The 15476-nt window shown below is 33.2% G+C and overlaps 3 protein-coding genes across 9 annotated transcripts; 2 read left to right on the top strand and 1 right to left on the bottom strand.

The window, feature by feature from the left end:
• The first annotated feature begins 352 nt into the window (after nt 1-352).
• Nucleotides 353-8095, top strand: LOC118265972 (probable RNA-binding protein CG14230). Of its 7 annotated transcripts, XM_050694686.1 has the most exons (9): nt 353-646; nt 892-1016; nt 1411-1715; nt 5316-5367; nt 5745-5936; nt 6301-6530; nt 6744-7039; nt 7385-7630; nt 7881-8095. In XM_050694686.1, exons 1-9 carry the CDS (start codon nt 457-459, stop codon nt 8054-8056), a joined length of 1812 nt encoding a protein of 603 aa, XP_050550643.1. In that variant the 5' UTR covers nt 353-456; the 3' UTR covers nt 8057-8095. The 7 variants fall into 7 exon arrangements, with proteins under 7 accessions (XP_050550643.1, XP_050550641.1, XP_050550644.1 ...); XM_050694684.1 differs by lacking the exon at nt 5316-5367 and having other exon boundaries at nt 1411-1767; XM_050694687.1 differs by lacking the exons at nt 5316-5367; nt 5745-5936; nt 6301-6530 and adding exons at nt 1943-2134; nt 2877-3106 and having other exon boundaries at nt 1411-1767.
• Nucleotides 8096-8580: 485 nt separating this feature from the next.
• LOC118265970 (28S ribosomal protein S9, mitochondrial) lies at nt 8581-9980 on the bottom strand. Its single transcript, XM_035579283.2, has one exon. The coding sequence runs from the start codon at nt 9850-9852 to the stop codon at nt 8629-8631; it is 1224 nt and encodes a 407-aa protein (XP_035435176.2). The 5' UTR covers nt 9853-9980; the 3' UTR covers nt 8581-8628.
• A 720-nt stretch (nt 9981-10700) lies between these two features.
• On the top strand, nt 10701-15066 carry LOC118265967 (putative uncharacterized protein DDB_G0282133). The gene is made up of 5 exons (XM_035579279.2): nt 10701-10962; nt 11110-11392; nt 11522-12991; nt 13078-13197; nt 13302-15066. The coding sequence occupies exons 1-5, from the start codon at nt 10903-10905 to the stop codon at nt 14480-14482; spliced, it is 3114 nt and encodes a 1037-aa protein (XP_035435172.2). The 5' UTR covers nt 10701-10902; the 3' UTR covers nt 14483-15066.
• The last annotated feature ends 410 nt before the right edge of the window (nt 15067-15476 follow it).

The raw sequence follows: 15476 nt of genomic DNA, 5'->3' as shown, positions 1-15476 counted from the left end.
ATGCCTGGCGTCCTAGCCACTTGTTTTGTTTGCCTTAAGGATAATACGACTCATCTTACACCCTTTACTTTGTTACTAACACGAAAATTCTAAAGTTTTCGAAAGTAAAGTTTTGGTAGGTACATGGATTTTGAGTATATTCTGAATTAACTACAGACAATCCCTACCAAGGATTAATAAAAAAATATTTTATTTCAATAAGCTATATAATTGGGAAAGGATTATTTTCAGCAGTGGACGTCTTGTGGCTGATATGATGATGACAAAGCTTTCTAAGTGCACTGTTTTCGAGCATTATCATAACGTTATTAGTTTGACATTGACAATACTGCATTTCAAATGACATGACAGCCACAATCTACATGCATACATAACCTCACTTTTATACGTCAAAATAATGCGTGAATGTGATTAAATCGTAAAATTCCAAAAAATATATAAAAAAAACTTTTTGCCATGATATCTGCTACCCGCTTGTTTGTTGGGAATCTCCCAGAAAATACAGAAGAAAAAGAATTGTACTCGGCCTTCTCTCATTTTGGAGAGATAACGAGTGTGGATTTGAAATGCAAACCTGGCGATACAAAAGAAAGCAAGAAGTTTGCTTTTGTTTCGCTATCCGCTGATAATGGGAATGTGGAATCATGTAAGTTGACCTCAGTTAAATTTCTAATGCATATACACATCATCTGTAATATTAAAACAATACCTATACCTTATCTTGATGCCAGTCCTAGTCCTAATCTTAACACTCGATCCATTTCTATAAATGATTCTTCAGCTAATTTTCCCGGCGTATCTTCATAACACTCTTGACTCTTCACTCGTGAACTCCAAAGATTGTGAACATAGTATAAAAAATAATTTACATCCATTGTAAAAATATTCCAGGTATCAAACACTTTACTAAGGCAGATTTTAAGGGCCACATACTTTATGTGACCAGAGCAAGAGAAAGTTTCTTAGAAAGACTACAAAGGGAGAGAGAACTAGCAAAAATCAAAGAAGCTGAAAAGGTGAGTACCTAAAGCTAATATTAGGTTAAGTATGTGATTTCAAAAATAACTATACAAAGTCGAGTACTTTAATAATTAAAGTACTCAACTTTGTATTACAATTACAATTATTGTGTATAAGACTAGATTTCATAACCTAAAAACTTCATTAGAACTTAAATGGGGTATTTACCATGTATTAGGTTTAGTATTAGCACCATGATCACAGATGAACATCCATAGAGATGGAGTTCATCCATGATCATGGCACTTGTAACAATGCCGAAATATCGGAAACTCACAAAAACTAATAAACATGGTAAATATCCCGTTTTTCTAATTATATTATTAGTGACCATGTCAGTTTAAAAACTTAGACCTAAATACTTATCTTCAATAACAACTATCTTTTCAGTTAGCTGAAGAAGAAAGTTTACCCAAGGATAATCCTGTATTGAAATTAAGTAGCAAACTGAATCCGAGAAAAAGGAAAGCAGAACTAAACCAAGTGACAGAGCATAACCATAGAAGTAATAAGCAAGTAGAGGAGTGGAATAAATCTTATGAATATCAACAGAAAACACAGAAACATCAAAGAGATGAATCCCGTCTACTTGTCGGAGACACCGCTGATAACAAAAACTTGTCTGCTGCCACTGAAGCTGATAAAAGGAAGCATGAGGCAGAAAAAAAACGATTGGAATCCATGAAGAAGAAGAGGCAGGAGTTTAAGGAAAAGAAAATGATCATCAAATCGGGATTAACTGGAGTTGTAAGTAGCTAGTTGCTTTAAAAATTAATTAATATTTATTACATACACTGAAAAACATGATAAGTTCATAACATATGAGAACATTGTTTAGTGAAGCCGTAATTAAAGGCTGCCACGACATCACACGACACCGACACGGGCAACAATACAGGCTTTAATGTTTTTTTATTTACAGGATAAAGTACAAAATAAAAAAGTAATATTTTCTGATGCGGAGGACGAAACACCAAGAGTAACAAAAACACATACCATTACAAATAAAAGACACCAAAATACGGTCCTATTTGAAGATGATGATGCTGATGATTCCAATGATGAATTGAACTTTGAAGTTAAAAAACAATTTGAAGGCAAAAAGGGCCAGAAGGTAAATTATGTAAAATTTTATAATTATTATGGCCAGTTTCGTAGATTTCCTTGATTGACAAATAAACACTTGCTTATCTTAAAGATATTTGATTTATAATATATCTATACAATGTAATAGGGGTGAGACTTCTAACCCGTTAAGGCTGAGTTCTACATCTAATTTTATCGACAAAAGTCGGGGGTCGAAGGGGTCGAATCCCCCCCCCTCCCCCTAAAAAATATGGCTATTTTAATATTTTTTTTACTTTTTTTGATATCAAAGGTTGTATGCGTCGTAGAAACAAAAAAGAACGACAAACGGTAGCTAATAACCTTGGCTAACTAATTCATTACTTGTTTCATATGTTTGATAATGTTTTGGGAGAAAAAAAATCATTTGTGAATTATTTTTACCGAAAAAATCACTATTTTTCAATATTTTCAATTAGGGGTTCAACCCCCCATATTATTTTTTGTCGATAAAATTAGGTGTAGTACTCAGCCTTAACGGGTTAGAAGTCCCACCCCTATCACATTGTATACATATTATAATATAAAAATCAATTGCTCGTTGATAGTTTCGCTAAAATTCAAGGACGACTGGAACGATTTGGCAAATTTTAGTCTTGAATTATTTCTGGACGTCCAAGGAAGATTTAAAAGCTGAGAAAAAAATGTTTGATATTAAGAGTCTCTGAAACTGGCCATTAATATTTATTTTTTTATTGTAGTATAGTCTAATATGTAAGATTAAATATTAGGTTTTAGATTTGCAATCGAGATACAAATCTGATAAACGTTTCACCTTAGATGAAAGGTTCATTGACGATGATGAGGATGAGGAAAGTGAGAATAAACAAAACAACACTACCGAAGAAGTAGAATTAGGTACAGAAGATGAAAAAGCTAAACAAATGAATATATTACAAGATGTACTCGGTGTTACACTTAAAACTAAATATTCGGAAAATAATGATAGCAAAAAAAGCAAGTAAGTAAAGAAATTGTTTTTTTTATTATTAGAAGCTGCTTCATTTATAATACAACCAACAGTTTGTTGGGTTTGAATGTTCTCTTTGAACATTCCAGATTTTATATCGAAAACAGAACCCTACAGAACATCAAACTTCATTGATGTTATTAATCAAAATTGTAACTCCCATGATAGCATGATAACGATAAAACTAATTATTTTTTCAGACCTAAACTAGGAATGCTTCGATTTGATCCTCTTCAACCGGAACATGCCAAATTCTTGGCGCCAGTTGAACCCAAACCGGACCTAAATAAAAAAATAAAGAAAAAAACTAAAGATAAGCAAGAAGTTGTAAAAGAAGTAGAACCCGAACCAGAAGGACCGAAGATTGAAGTTTCAAAAGAACAATTTTATAAAGTCAGTGATGCATTGAAAGAAGCTATTGCACAACCAAGTCAATTTAGTTTGAGAAGTCTGTTTGGCAGTAAGGATAATGACGAAGATGATGATGAAAATAAAGGTATGTTTGGAATACGACTAAAAAAACTATACCCTACGAAACTAGAATTTAAGTAATCGATTTACAAATCTAAAAACTATCATGAAAATGACATCGGCCTCTTGTACGATTGGTTCAGTAGCTTTTATTTTATTAGCATTGTACCTACTTAACCAGTACTTACTTTTGCTAATAAAATACTACTGCTGAATCAAGCTGAAACAATTTTTTATGGGACCTTTCAGCTAATCCGCGTCGAACAAAAAGAAACTAATAGAAATCGATCCCTAAAACCCCGACGTAATCCTTCTTTTTGCGAAATCACTTAAAAGATGTACAAACAAAATTACAAAGATTAAAGAACATTGTTATTTTTCCAGGCCCACAAGAACAAGAAACTGACTACATACCCCTTGAAGCTCCGAAAGCAAAAAAAGTGAAAAATCCTCTAGATCCTAAAGAGAAGAATCCATTTGTTTACGATTCTTCTGACTCGGAAACTGAGGAAGCAGATCCAAAAGCGGACAAAGTGGAGAAAATGGAGACTTTACCAGCACCTGTGACTGAAACTAAAGCTGTGTGGAAAGAAAATTTATTCTTCACCAAATTTGATTCACGGCTTAAAGGTAAAGGTCTTAAATTCTTCTTAATTGTGCTTAATATTCTGGCATTAATTGATTGCCAGTAGTTGTGAATTTCTTTAATAAATGTTCAACCATATGCTATTGTAACTATGTTAAAAATCTGTTAATATAATTTAAGTTTAAGCAACAATTATTTTTATTATAGCTGTTATAACTTAAGAGAGTTTTAACGAAATTACTAGTACTCTACTTTTAAAAAAAAAAGTATGTTTTGAATATTTGTTTTCTTATTCCAGAAGGATTAGAGTTCTTCAACAAAGCACCTGAAAACGAAATTCAAAAGGAACGAAGGGAATTGAAGTCACTGATGAAGAAACGCATCTACAACAAGGACAGAAAGAACCAAATGTTCAAAAAGAAGATAGGCGGCAAAAAGAAATCTTTAAAAAAACCATATAAAAATAAAGGTTAATAAAAAAAAATGTTCAAGAAATAAAATTGTTATATTTTACGTGTCATATTTTAATTTCCAATGTTCCACACCTTTAGATATAAAAAAAAGGAACCTGATTATTATAAGTTTTGAGTACAGCTCATTAGTCATCTGCACCAGCAGAGTTACAGCCTTTGTAGTTATGTATTATATCATTTTAGTGGCAAACTCAGTGCTGCTAATGAAAAAGAATATAGGATAGGGAATAGTTTGTATTAGGTGAGATAAAGATAAGTAACTATTAGGTCATCTTCTTACTTATTTTTCTCCTAAATTAATTAAGTTAATGTCTAAATTTATTAATGAAAATAATATTAAAATATGACATCTAAAACTACCACAAAGTTATAATTCGACGGTTCACAATATACCGTTACCACTCGACACTGGCAGAATAGTCGACAACTTTGTATTGCAAAGTTGCCATCAAGAAAAAAAAATAAAAAAGACCGGAGGTCGATCCTGTTGTGACGGCTCAGACCTGTGCATAGATTATACACTTATACGGGAAGACCTGTGGCTCAGACGGCTGTCGATGCTTGAGATGAGCGCTACCGCTGATAACAAAAACTTGTTTGCTGCCACTGAAGCTGACAAAAGGAAGCATGAGGCAGAAAATAAACGATTGGAATCCATGAAGAAGAAGAGGCAGGAGTTTAAGGAAAAGAAAATGATCATCAAATCTGGATTAACTGGTGTTGTAAGTAGCTAGTTGTTTTAAAAATTAATTAATATTAAATTAATTAGTAATTAAATCTATACTCTATACTTACTAATATTATAAAGCTGAAGAGTTTGTTTGTTTGTTTGTTTGTTTGAACGCGCTAATCTCCGGAACTACTGGTCGGATTTGAATAATTATTTTTGTGTTGAATAGTGCATTTATCGAGGAAGGTTATAGGCTATAAAACATCACGCTATGCCCAATAGGAGCCAAGCAGAGCGGGTGAAACCGCGCGGAAGTAGCTAGTACATGATAAGTTCATAACATATAAAAACATTGTTTAGTGTAGCCGTAATTAAAGGCTGCCACGACATGGGCAACAATACGGGCTTTAATATTTTTTTACTTTACAGGATAAAGTACAAAATAAAAAAGTAATATTTTCTGATGCGGAGGATGAAACACCAAGAGTAACAAAAACACATACAATTACAAATAAAAGACACCAAAATACGGTCCTATTTGAAGATGATGATGCTGATGATTCCAATGATGAATTGAACTTTGAAGTTAAAAAACAATTTGAAGGCAAAAAGGGCCAGAAGGTAAATTATGTAAAGTTTTATAATTATTATGGCCAGTTTCATAGATTCCCTTGATTGACAAATGAAACACTCAAGCGAGTCAATCTTAAGTATATTTGATTTATAATCTATCTATATATTATTATATAAAAATTTCCCAAAAATTCGAGAATGGCTGGAACAATTTGGCAATTTTAATTTTGAATTATTTCTGGACATCCAAGGAAGGTTTAAAAGATAAGAAAAACATGTTTGAGATGGTATGAAGTTTACTGGTTCAGCAAGTGGTTTATTAAGAGTCTCTGAAACTGGCCATGAACAAAAAATTTAATTTCAATATATTTTTTTATTGTAGTATAGTCTAATATGTAAGATCAAATATTAGGTTTTAGATTTGCAATCGAGATACAAATCTGATAAACGTTTCACCTTAGATGAAAGGTTCATTGACGATGATGAGGATGAGGAAAGTGAGAATAAACAAAGCAACACTACCGAAGAAGTAGAATTAGGTACAGAAGATGAAAAAGCTAAACAAATGAATATATTACAAGATGTACTCGGTGTTACACTTAAAACTAAATATTCGGAAAATAATGATAGCAAAAAAAGCAAGTAAGTAAAGAAAATTTTTTTTTTTTTATTAGCCACATATATTATTTACATGCCATTTATAATACAACCAACAGTTTGTTGGGTTTGAATGTTCTCTTTGAACATTCCAGATTTTTTATCGAAAACAGAACCCTACAGAACATCAAACTTCAATGATGTTATTAATCAAAATTGTAACTCCCATGATAACAATAAAACTAATTATTTTTTCAGACCTAAACCAGGAATGCTTCGATTTGATCCTCTTCAACCGGAACATGCCAAATTCTTGGCGCCAGTTGAACCCAAACCGGACCTAAATAAAAAAATAAAGAAAAAAACTAAAGATAAGCAAGAAGTTGTAAAAGAAGTAGAACCCGAACCAGAAGGACCGAAGATTGAAGTTTCAAAAGAACAATTTTATAAAGTCAGTGATGCATTGAAAGAAGCTATTGCACAACCAAGTCAATTTAGTTTGAGAAGTCTGTTTGGCAGTAAGGATAATGACGAAGATGATGATGAAAATAAAGGTATGTTTGGAATATGACTAAAAAATATATATTATAACCCTACCGAACAAAAAAACATTCGCGCAAATCCGACCAGAAACGTTTAAGTAATCGATGTATAAATCTACAAATTATCATGTACTTAACCAATACTTACTTTTGCTAATAAAATACTACTGCTGACCCAATCTGAAACAAATTTTAATGGGACCTTTGAGCTAATCCGCGTCGAACAAAAGTAAATCACGCAAAACGGTCCCTAAAACCTCGACGTAATCCTCCGTTTTGGGAAATCTGTTAAAAGATAAGATATAATATACAACCAAAATGAGTATATGTACTTAAAGACCATTGTTATTTTTCCAGGCCCACAAGAACAAGAAACTGACTACATACCCCTTGAAGCTCCGAAAGCAAAAAAAGTGAAAAATCCTCTAGATCCTAAAGAGAAGAATCCATTTGTTTACGATTCTTCTGACTCGGAAACTGAGGAAGCAGATCCAAAAGCGGACAAAGTGGAGAAAATGGAGACTTTACCAGCACCTGTGACTGAAACTAAAGCTGTGTGGAAAGAAAATTTATTCTTCACCAAATTTGATTCACGGCTTAAAGGTAAAGGTCTTAAATTCTTCTTAATTGTGCTTAAAATTCTGACATTAATTGGTTGCCAGTACTTTTTGAATTTCTTTTATGAATTTTCAACCATAATAATGCTATTGTAATTATGTTAGAAATCTGTTAATTTGAATTTAAGATTCGGCAACAATTTTCAGCTGTTATAACTTAAGAGAGTTTTAACCAAATTACTAGGACTTTACTTTTCAAAAAATTAATGTTTTGAATATTTGTTTTCCTATTCCAGAAGGATTAGAGTCCTTCAACAAAGCACCTGAAAACGAAATTCAAAAGGAACGAAGGGAATTGAAGTCACTGATGAAGAAACGCATCTATAACAAGGACAGAAAGAACCAAATGTTCAAAAAGAAGATAGGAGGCAAAAAGAAATCTTTAAAAAAACCATATAGAAATAAAGGTTGATAAAAAAAAATTTTCAAGAAATAAATTTGTTATATTTTACATGCCATATTTCATTTCCATTGTAATGGTACCTTTAAAAAAAAATTAAGGAACCTGATTATTCTATGCTTTGAGTACAGCTTATTAGTCATCCGCACCAGCAGAGTTACAGCCTTTGTGGTTATGTATTATAATGTGTAAACTCAGTGCTGCTAATGAAAAGATAGGGAGTTTGTATTAGGTGAGCTAAAGATAACTAAGTAACTTCAGATTGGTACCCCAGAGACGGCAAACGCAGCAGAGGTCGCCAACAAATGAGATGGGAGGATGACCTAAAACTGACAGCTGGCCACCAGTGGAGAAGGGTGGCAAAAGATCGATCTCAATGGAAGTCGTTAGAGGAGGCCTATGCCAAGAGGCACACTGAATTAAGAGACATTTTGTAAACAAGCAAAAGAAGTAACAACAGAACACTCAAAATTAGTAGAAAGGGCTTTATTATTATATAAGTAACTATTAGGTCAATTTATTATAATTAATAGACATTCTTTAGACTAAAACATTTTTTATTCAATCTGTAACAAGTAAACAAACTACCGCCTCTTCCATGTAGGCTTCTTCCTAGCTCCGGGTTGACCAGGCTTCTTACGCTCACGTCTCCTGAAATCTCTTGTCAGCAAACCTGCTACTTGCATTCTCTCAAGCATATCAGCATCTACAAAGCTTCTCAGGCTCCAAGCAATACCCCATCTTATAGCTCCAGATTGTCCAGAAGGACCCCCTCCTTCAATGTTACATTCAACATCGACACGGTCTTGCATACCAGTAAATATGAGGGGGAACATTACTTGTTCTCTAGACTGAATATCATCAAAGTAAGTCAAGTCTTTGCCATTGATAGTAATCTTGCCAGTCCCTGGAGCTCTGATGGTCACATCCCCTCTAGCTTTCTTCCTCAAACATTCATATGTTGTAATAAAAGCACGACCTTCAGCATCATAACTTGGTTTGGGAATCTCCAATGCAAATTTCTGTGAAGCAAGTGGCTTCCTGTACTTGTCAATAAAGTCCTTTATTCTGTAAGCATAAGGCAATGATACCAATCTCTCCATGACCAGTTTAAAGTTGTCATATTCCAAGTCTGTTATTGCTTCTACTAGTACATTTTCTAGTTGATCCTTTGTCAACCAGACAGTAGCACCCAAGTTTAACTTTCCATTAGGATCAGGTGTGGCTTTTTTCCTAATGACTTTATCTTGAAAATTGTACAATTGTTGAATATTTTCAGCAGCATCATACATAAGTTTAAAGTAACTGGGTTTTCCAGTGTAGAACAAGAAATGATGAGGTCTACCAGCTTCATCAAATTCAGCCGCTTTACGTGCTGGGAATACTTCTTCTGGGGGTTTCATCAGGGGCCTAGCTGCTGGATCGTAAATACCGCTTGGGAACAAATATTCGATAGCGCGATCTACGTCCTTCTGTGTAAACGTTTCAGGATCTTCGCCCATCATGTTGGCGAGATGTCGCTTACCAATATTATATTCAAACTGCTGTTTGTGCATAAACTCATCGTGAGCTTGTGCCCGCTCCAAATAAGCTTTCATAGCTTTACTGATCTTTTTCTTTTTGCTCAAAGTTTCCCAATCTGTTAAGTTATTGAGAACATCTTCATTACTGGTAGTAGTAACTTTCGTACTGTAATTAAAAACATTGCACACTACTGGACTTCTGAGCCTGGCACAAACTGATTTTGTATGAGGAAGAAACTGTTTTATGATTACAGAAGACATTTTCATGCAGTTTTGATACATCATCTTTGCATTTCCCGATGCATATATACTGATTACAGTATTAAATTAATTATATCTTTAACTCGGTAACTAATCGAATCGAATTCTAACCTAAAATATATTTATATACATTTGACAGCTGTCTCAATTGACGGCTGACAGATGCATGACCAAGAGTAACGTAAATCTATGGGTAAAGAAACGGTAAGAGTAAAAGACTTGGTGTCAAACAATACCCACGCAAAAAATATCAGTGTTGCCAATTTAGCATATTTTATGCTATATTTAGCATAATTTTATATCGTTTAGCTTTTTCTTTTGTTATTTAGCATATAGCATATTTTTTAGCATATCAATTAATTATTTAATAAAAGTTAAACCATGAAACAAACCACTGTCTTGATACCTTGCGATGTAAATATCGTCGACATTTCATGACTCATGAAATGAATATGAATGTATAGTCTTGGCAATGAGGCTTCCACGTCTACATGCACAACGGCTGTGGATGAAGACCAAGATATAAATATTTTATTTGATAATTATTTACACGATTAAAGCTTAACATGTATTTGATTACAATGTTGATTGTGAATGTTGAATGTGAATGAATGAATAAATAATATTTTAAGTTAAATGACGTTTTATTTGACATCGAAAATTATTAGCATAATTTTTAGCTTAAATTATAAAGCATTGGCATAATTTTGGCAAGTTTTCAACAGCCTGTTAGCAAAGGAGATGGCTAAATGACTGACCCAGGCATAATAACAAGAATACGAATTTCACGCTAACCCGTATCATTTAAATATTCACTTATGACTTGGTGTCAAACAATACCCACGCAAAAAATATCAGCACGCGGTTGAATGAAAGTCTATCGTCTATGAACATAACGCGTAAACAAAATCAAAATGGACCGTTAATGTAGGAAAGCAATGAATTCAAATTTGATTCATTTGTTTGTTGAAATGCGTTGAAAGAATTTTGTGTAAAGTGCTATCTGTGTTGAATTATAAAGTGCAGTGACGACCTTTCGTGTTTTGATAATAATTTAAGTGAAAAAGCTTGAAAATGTCTGACAGTGATAGCGACACATCAAATAATGTTTTTACCTTCCAAAACACGAATACCGTGAGTAAAACCACATAAATATTATCATAATCCCTAAACATATTACTTTTTACACGACTTGCAGTACCTATATAAATTAAACTGCACATAACACAGAATAGACAAGAAGTTTGTTTTAGTGCTAATTTAAAAAAATTCTTGTTACAGATTGTTAGCGCGAAGGGTCCAAACATTAACGTATCTAATTTAAGTTTTCGTAATCCAATGACTTCAACTATGTGTATGCCAAGGAACTTCGAAAGGTCGAGGTATGCCGAATCAGTTTGTGACCAAAGGAGTATGTACTACCGCCGTGAAACTTCGCCGATGTCCATACGCAGTGCTTGCGATGTCCGGCCACGGAATTACCAGCAATACTATCCTGCCACAAGCTCCCAAAAGTCTATGTTTAGTGGAAGAGGTGGCTCTCCAATGTCTGTCAGAAGTATTGGTAAGTTAATTTTAAATAGTTACTAACTATTCTATTTACATTGAGAAAACTTCTATTTGTACAAGGTGATGAATACGACTGCAGTGTTTACTAGTTAATTAAATAATATCTTACCAAATTCTTTTTCAGATTCATCTGCAAGTGTAAGTGCAGCAGATATAGCTTTTGCATTCAAAAATGTGAAGTTTAATAGATATGATCTCAAAGTTATAAAGGATGCTTACCACAAACTAATGAAGCAAAAAGTAAGAAAAAGAATTGAAAAGAGAAGGAACATGAGATTGTTCCTTAAAGGTGGTAGAAGAAGATCAGGTTATGACTCTGGAGAGCTAGGAAGCAACTCCTCAATCAGCAGTGATGACTGTAGGTCCGTTAAGACCTCTTACAAAGAAAATATGTCCAGCAACGCATCAACAAGAATGAATTTGACTGATTTCAGAAGAACTGTTAATGACAACACATTTAAAGATTGTTCTGAAAGTTTTAAACAAAGTGCCTTTAAAAATAAGTTTCCTATTGGATTCAACAGTACAAACACTACAAGAAATTTTAACAACTCAGTGATGCCTTCCAACAGTTTACAAAGCAATCCCTTCACTTCTCAAAAAGAGAGATTCAAAAATGGATTTTTATTGCCATCTCAGAGATTTAACAAGTCAGTAGCTTCATCAGTAATAATGGAAAACTCAGAAAAATGTTACAAAACTACAGCAAATAATCCAAGAAATCATAAAGCTCCAAACAGAAACAATTGTGTAAGTGGTAGTGAGGAGGAAGAAATATTTTCAGAGGTGACTGTTAGAGAAAAGAGCCCATGTAATATTGAACCTCAGCGTAAAAGGAGCCTGGACAGTGAGGATGAATGTCTTCCACAAAAAAAGAAAAGCAGAGTGTTGTCACCAGTTAAAAATGATCCAATTAATAGAAGATCTCCATCTAAACTAAAGAATCATCAACCAAAAAATATTGCTTTATCAAATAGCTTTGAATTTGCCAAGCCTTCTTTACCAATCAGAAAATCTAAACCAAAAATTCAAGAAAAGCTCATAGCCAAATCGGCACAACCTTTAACAGACTTCTTGGAACCAGTTCCTGAAAAAATACAAGAGCCTGTACAAACAGTACAAGTCACACAGCCTGATGTCTCCCAAGAGAAATCTGCTGAAAATTTGTCTCAGCTAGATCAATCTGAAGCTACACAGAGTGACATGTCTTCACGGCCAAGCTTTATTAAAAGAAAACTATTCACACAGACAATGGATGTTACAGAGAAAGCAAATGTGAGCACTGACAGCACAAACAGCCCACAAAGTGGAGTTTATCTTCTACAGAAGGAGAAAAACAAAGCTAGAAAGGTGGTGACCAGCCAGTCATGTCTAAATAGAGAAGTTCAAGATGACAGTAATCTGTTAGACTTAATTCACAAGATAGTACCTCGAGACCGTATGAACCTTGTGACACCAGTTGACAAAGTTGTAGATAAAACTGTTGATAAAACACTCATGCCAAAAGATTGCAGGATTTTGGTGGAAAAGCTGCAGCCCAATGACATAGCACAGAAGCAAGTTGTGAACAAAGATGTCAACTTAACACATAATAGTGAGTAGAAATGATTTTATTCTATTTAATAAGTTCTTAGTGTAGTTAATAACTGGATAATTAATTATACCTTTACTTCATTGCAGATGCCACTGTGAGCAGTGTAAAAAATTCAGCTAAGACCTTTTGGGACACAGACTTTGAAAGTGATGCAGAATGCCAGACTATACTACCACGGAGCAATACATTTGATAGCTCCAAGAGAGGTATGCTATACAAATACTTTGTAGTTCTCTGTATATTTTACTTTGTTATTTCATCATGTTAGTTTCACATTTGATTTTTAAACCATAATATTTTCTTATTTCAGCAAATACTACATTGGGAGTGACCACCGAGTTCAAAAAGCCCACTGGCTATGCAAACAAGCAAATATTAAAGAAATCACAGCAAAATGTTGATAAGCCAAAACAATTAAATAATGTTAGCATGAATAGCACTGTCATGAATAATACTGTGGATAGCAGCATGCGTAAATTTAATACCAGTACTCTGAGCATCCGATCACATCGTGTGGCTAAAAAACCTAAATGCTGTAATGAAACTTGCACTGAAACCAATTTAAAAGTAAATAATAACAACAAAATTACTGTAGAAAATAAAAAAGAAAAGTCTAAAAAGCCAGAAGAAGAACCTGTACAAAAGACTAAGGTAAAAGAAAATAGACTAACTAATAATCTAGTAGATGTTCCCAAAGCGAAAACCACTAAAAATGAAAAAGCCAATAAAGCAAAATCTACGACGAAAATGAACACAACTGTCAATGAAAAACCTTCAAACAAAAACAAGCAAGTTGTAAGTCCAATAAAAAATAAACAAGCTGTTAGTACAAATAAAAATAAGCAAGTCATCAGTCCATACAAAAATTCCAATAAGTCTGATTTGAAATCAAAGACAGCCAAATCAAGCAACAACAATAAAAAAACTAATTTAGAAGAACCTAATAATAAACCTGCAGTAAAGCAATCTAATAATAAAACTGCGGTAAAAAAACAAACTGACACTCCACAAGTGAAGAGTAATTCTAAATCAAAACCACCAACTGATAGGCAACAAAATAAAAAGGACAGCCCTAAAGCTAAACCTAAATCTAAATCAAAAGATCGTTGTCCTACAACCAATGGAGTTCCACCTAAATCCAATAATAACAATACTATTATACAAAACACGTCTTTCAGTGGACGACCATGGAGGTCATGTCGTACGCCAAGCCAAAGCAGGTCTATAGAACTTTCTAGATCCACGCAACTCGACACCTCCATCGAAAATAACAAAAGCCTTCGTTCGAGAGTAATTAATTTGTCCTCATCTATCGAAAACATTACTATCAACATCAAACCTAAGAAAAAAACAAACAATAATAAAAATATTTCACAAATCAATACGAGAAAGAGCGATGTATCATTTTCATTAGGGGCCGGGACACCGACACCAAAAAAGAGTTTCGCGCGAACTAAAACCAATTTGAACAGAAGCAAAAGAAGAACTTAGTATTTAGTTGTTTTATTGATAGTTATAATTTGTTAAATTATGTTTCATTAAAGTTCATGATTTTAAGCCTTTTACTGGCATAGAAGGTAGAATAATATTGAAGTGAAAATGTATATTTTAATTATGTGTTTGTAATAATGTAAAATGTCTGCAAGAAAAAAAGGGATTTTGTTTTCACCTTTTTTAAACTGAGAGTTGTTGTTGTTAGCACCAGAAGTGATATTTATTATAAATATAAAATAATACTTAATTTTGTAAGTAATACAGCTTGGTGTTTTGTTTTGCGAAGAATCTACAGTAGATTTCTCTGCTGCATGATATTGCAACTTAGTACAAAGAATTTTATTATGATTTGATAACAACGCCATTGACTAACTTTACAATTTTATTATTATAGATATGTGCCATGCTTGACTTTAAAGTTTAAACACTTACATCATATACAGCCAATAAGTACATTAGTAAATTTTTGTAAAGTTTAGAAACTTGAAATTTGTAGATAGGAATAGAGTGGACACTAATGAATTATGTATGAATGATATGATTTTAATTTATAAGATTTAAAATAAATACCTCCAAATATACTTTTCGTTGTTTTGTTTTAACATCATTTAATCATTATTATTTACTTTTTATGCGCTTTATTTATAGTTTTCACGAGTGCAGGAGCGCTCTTAGTAATTCCTAATATTGGTTAGCAATTATAATTTTTTTCAATAATGTGGAAACAACTCAGTTAGATGTATCTTTTTAAAGAAACAAGGTTTTGGAACAAAATCGGAAAGTGCAGTCAATCTAGTTATTTAGTATGCAGTTATTAGGTAAGATAATACAAGATTGACTCTGTACAGAGACTAGCCACGCTACCCTATGAGAGGATTGTTACACTTAATTATATGGGATGCTATATCTTTTGTAACCATTGGTCGGCTCAGTCAATATTTACATGTACCTGTATACCAAATAATCGGGCTGACTGTACACGCGTAAAATA

Source organism: Spodoptera frugiperda, chromosome 7 (genome assembly GCF_023101765.2).
Source record: "Spodoptera frugiperda isolate SF20-4 chromosome 7, AGI-APGP_CSIRO_Sfru_2.0, whole genome shotgun sequence".
NCBI classification, from domain to species: Eukaryota; Metazoa; Arthropoda; class Insecta; order Lepidoptera; family Noctuidae; genus Spodoptera; species Spodoptera frugiperda.
This window is presented reverse-complemented; position numbering and strand designations above follow the sequence as displayed.